The sequence below is a fragment of the Aptenodytes forsteri genome, unplaced genomic scaffold, assembly GCF_000699145.1.
Source record: "Aptenodytes forsteri isolate BGI_AS27 unplaced genomic scaffold, ASM69914v1 Scaffold73, whole genome shotgun sequence".
In the NCBI taxonomy this organism is placed as follows: domain Eukaryota; kingdom Metazoa; phylum Chordata; class Aves; order Sphenisciformes; family Spheniscidae; genus Aptenodytes; species Aptenodytes forsteri.
Window position 1 is genome coordinate 3066736 of NW_008796215.1, and position 1029 is coordinate 3067764.

General features: G+C 44.3%; 1 protein-coding gene across 1 annotated transcript in view; it reads left to right on the plus strand.

Annotated features, from left to right (window-relative positions):
* The first annotated feature begins 609 nt into the window (after positions 1-609).
* The window catches only part of TIGAR (TP53 induced glycolysis regulatory phosphatase), a 13891-nt gene continuing 13471 nt past the window's right edge, over positions 610-1029 (plus strand). Inside the window, exon 1 of the mRNA XM_009288533.1 lies at positions 610-755. Within this exon, the coding sequence (XP_009286808.1) occupies positions 610-755 (146 nt within the window). The remainder of the gene's footprint in view (positions 756-1029) is intronic.

The following is a 1029-nucleotide window of genomic DNA, read 5'->3' on the forward strand; positions in this document are numbered from 1 at the left end:
TAATGCATAGGCAACAAGAGTGTGAACTACAAAATGCAGATGTGTCTTGTACCTTCCCACAAATGCTGCCAGTTGACCCGGAAAGAACACTGCTGGGCAAAAGAGGAGAGCTGATTTATTTTATCTAGCTCGGATGTCACCTCTACTCCTGATTTTGAAAACATCACTGTAATACAGAGAGTGTGTAGGTAGTAGGTTTGCTTTTCTCTCTCCCCGCAGCTGCCATAATTCCTCTCTCTGTTATTTCCCAAGTATGATGGTGGCTGCGGAGCAAAAGTGGCCTCTGTCCAACAAATCAATCTGCAACAATCTTGGCACGAAGCTCACCCATCCCAGGACTATGGATCCCAAAATTGTATTCCACCAATCTCCCATCTAGATGCCAAGAGCTGAAATGATGTGGGTAAATAGGACCTGAAGAAGAAGATGACAATCTGTCCCATTTTTAAGAAAATACACGGAGGCTCTGGACTTCTGCCGCACGAGGCCAGCATGGCCCCAGCTGGTTGTGGATGACTGCGTTGTGGATGCCTACACCACACACTGCTTTGCCTTGTAAACTGCTGCTCTGAAACCGTTGCTTCGAAACGGCTCCCATCTTTGCCGGTGATGACTCAGGGGTATGATTTGGCTTCCAAGACTTTTAATCGGCTTGTAATTAGCACAATTTATCCAACTATTGATAATACTCTGAGCAAAGTCCTGTTGCTGATTAGTGTTAGTTTAGTTGATGTAACAAGACTGAACATCATCAGGTATTACGTCTTCTGCAACGTGGTAAACTTATTCAACTCTCTGGTCCTGGAATCATGAGATTATGTGAAAACTCAAGTTTTAAGGTGAAAACCATCTGATTATAATTGCAAAGTAGGACCATAGAATCATAGAATCGTTTAGGTTGGAAAAGACCTTGGAGATCATCGAGTCCAACCGTTAACCTAGCACTGCCAAGTCCACCACTAAACCATGTCCCTAAGCACCACGTCTACACGTCTTTTAAATACCTCCAGGGATGGGGACTCAACCACT